The sequence below is a fragment of the Accipiter gentilis genome, chromosome 18, assembly GCF_929443795.1.
Source record: "Accipiter gentilis chromosome 18, bAccGen1.1, whole genome shotgun sequence".
Lineage (NCBI taxonomy): Eukaryota > Metazoa > Chordata > Aves > Accipitriformes > Accipitridae > Astur > Astur gentilis.
In genome coordinates, this window is record NC_064897.1 from 15,831,628 (window position 1) to 15,834,280 (window position 2,653).

Below are 2,653 nucleotides of genomic sequence, written 5' to 3' on the forward strand. Positions count from 1 at the left end.
GTCACTTACAACGGGCTGGAAGTACGGGCAGCCGCGTGTCCAGCGCCACGGCCGAGGAGCCGCAAGCCAGCGCTTCGCTGTAGGCGCTGCGCCAGGCCGAGGGCCCCGTCTTGGTCAGCCTGGAGAGACTGAGGGGGACACTGAAGTATCGCTGATTTTCTGGAGCGGCTGCCGGGGGGGGGCTGTGTCGTGCCCACGGGCCACTCGCCCAGGCCCGCCTGGCTCCATTCACGGGGCTTTTTGGGGGCAGGGGCCAGCCGGGCCCCGCTCCCCGAGACCTGCCTCTGTGGCGGCCCCGGGGCCGGGGTGGGGGGCGCCCTCCTCCCCTCCCCCTCCCCCTCCCCCTCCCCCTCTCGCCCCTCCTCCCCTCCCCCGGCCGCACAGCCGCCGCTCTCCGCTCCCCACCCCCGCCCCAGCCCACCCCCCGCCGCCCGCCGCGAGGCCCGCCCCGGCTCCGGCAGCTGCCGCCGCGGTTGCGGCTCGGCGCCGCCCCCGGCCTCCCCCGCCGCGCCCCGCCGGCTCCCGCCGCTCGGGCTCTCCGCACCGCTGTGCTGCCGCCGCCGCCGCTGCCGGTGCGGCGGCGCGGGGGGCGGGCCGGGGGCGGGCCGGGGGCCGCGGCGCGGCCGTCGGGCCCGGCGCGCCGGCTCGGGGGCCGGGGAGGACCATGCACCGCGCTGCCTCCAACCAGCGCTCGGTCTCCTCCTCCTCGGGCTCCTTCCAGCCGCCGCCGCCGCCGCCGCCGCCGCCGCCGCCGCTGCCGCACGCCGCCGACCGGCAGCCCCTCTTCCCGGGGGGCTCCAGCAGCGGCGGCAGCCGGCGGGGCTCGGGGTCGAGCTCGGGCTCGGCGCGGGCCCGCCGGCCCCGCAGCCCCCGCAGCAGCACCGAGGAGGAGGAGGAAGAGGAGGAGGAGGAGGAGGAGGAGGAGGACAGCATCAGCATCAGCAAGCCCCTGGTGCCGCCGCCCGCCGCCCCGCTGCCCGCCGCCGCCTCGCCGCTCCCCAGCAGCAGCAGCAGCAGCGGCGGCGGCGGCGGCGGCGGCGGCGGGAGCCCGGGCCGCGGCATGACGGCGGCGGAGCTGTACGGGGCGGCGGCGGCGGGCGGCGGGGCGGCGGGCGGCGGGGCGGCGGCGGGGGCGCTGCTGGGGCCCGGCGGGGCGGCGGGCGGGCGGCGCTGGGGCTTCCAGGCGCTGTCCCTGGTGCTGCTGCTGGGGCAGGGCGCGCTGCTGGACCTCTACCTGATCGCCGTCACCGACCTGTACTGGTGCAGCTGGATCGCCACCGACCTGGTGCTGGCGGCCGGCTGGGGCATCTTCTTCTGCCGCAACAGCCGGGCGCGCCGCCGGGAGCGGCCCCCGCCGCCCCCCGGGCCGCCGCCGCCGCACCCGCTGCTGCTGCACGGCCCCCCCGGCGGGCGCGGGGCCGGCGGCCGCGGGCCCGGGGCCCCCCCCCCGCGGCGGCGACTTCGCCTACGCGCACCTCGCCTGGCTCATCTACTCCATCGCCTTCACGCCCAAGGCGGCGCTGATCCTGGGCACCTCCATCCTGGAGCTGATCGAGCTGCGCCTGCCGCTGGGCACCACCGGCTTCCGCGTCACCCTGGCGCTCTCCGCCCCGCTGCTCTACTGCCTGCTGCGGGCCATCGGCGCCGAGGGCGCCGGGCAGCTGCTCCTGCCGCCGCAGCCGCCGCCGCAGCACCGCGCCGCCGCCGCCTTCCTCGCCACCTGCCTCGACCTGCTCGACAGCTTCTCCCTGCTGGAGCTGGTGCTGCAGCCCGGGCGGCCGGCGCCGCTGCCCGCCCCGCTGCGCTACCTCCTCATCGCCGTCTACTTCCTCTGCCTGGCCTCGCCGGTGCTGTGGCTCTACGAGCTCAGCGCCGCCCGCCCCCCCCGGCGCCGCCCGCCTCGCCCTCCACCTCCTGCTGCCCGCCGGGCTGCTGGACGCCCCGCTCCTGGCGCTCCGCTGCCTCCTGCTCCTGCGCTACCAGCAGCCGCTCTCCCTCTTCATGCTCAAGAACCTCTTCTTCCTGGCCTGCCGCGGCCTGGAGGCGCTGGAGACCTGCTGCCTCCTCCGCCCCGCCGCCGCCCCGCCGCCCGCCAAGTACGGCCCCGCCGCCGCCGCCCCCGCCGCCGCCGCCCCGCTGGCCCACGGGCTCTCCGACGCCGACGTGGGCCCCCACGGGTACGTCAACGCCTTGGCCGTCACCGCCCAGGGCTGAGCCGCCGCCGCCGCCGCCGCCGCCGCCTCCTCCGCTCCCCCCCGCTCCGGCCCCGCCACGGCCGCCGCCCCCGGAGGGGCTCCCGCCGCCTCCGGGCCCGCTCCCGGCAGAGTCTCTCTGCGTTTCTGCTCAGGTTCCCGCCGCCGTGGCCGAGCGGGGGAAGGGGACGCGGGCTCCCCCGGCGGACTCTCGCTCTTCTCCTCCCTTTCCCGCGGACAAATCCGGCGGCCGAAGCTCAGCGCAAACCCGACTACCTGCAGGAGCCTGCGGCCGACGCTCGGCCCCCGAAAACGCGCCCGCCCTTCGCCCCGAGTCGTCTTCTAGCGCTCCTGCCTCGCCGCGCTCTTCGGAGGGTCCCGCTCTTCCCCTCCCGCTCCCCGCCAGCACATCGTGTTGCTTTGTGACCATCAAGGGTTTAGTTTTCCCTTTTCCTCCTGAA

General features: G+C 78.5%; 1 protein-coding gene across 1 annotated transcript; it reads left to right on the forward strand.

Annotated features, from left to right (window-relative positions):
- Positions 1-664: 664 nt before the first annotated feature.
- On the forward strand, positions 665-2,250 carry TMEM121B (transmembrane protein 121B). The gene is given in 5 exon segments (XM_049822293.1): positions 665-828; positions 1,132-1,337; positions 1,340-1,405; positions 1,408-1,876; positions 1,878-2,250. Coding segments are annotated over 5 exon segments (1,242 nt in total). The 3' UTR covers positions 2,215-2,250.
- The last annotated feature ends 403 nt before the right edge of the window (positions 2,251-2,653 follow it).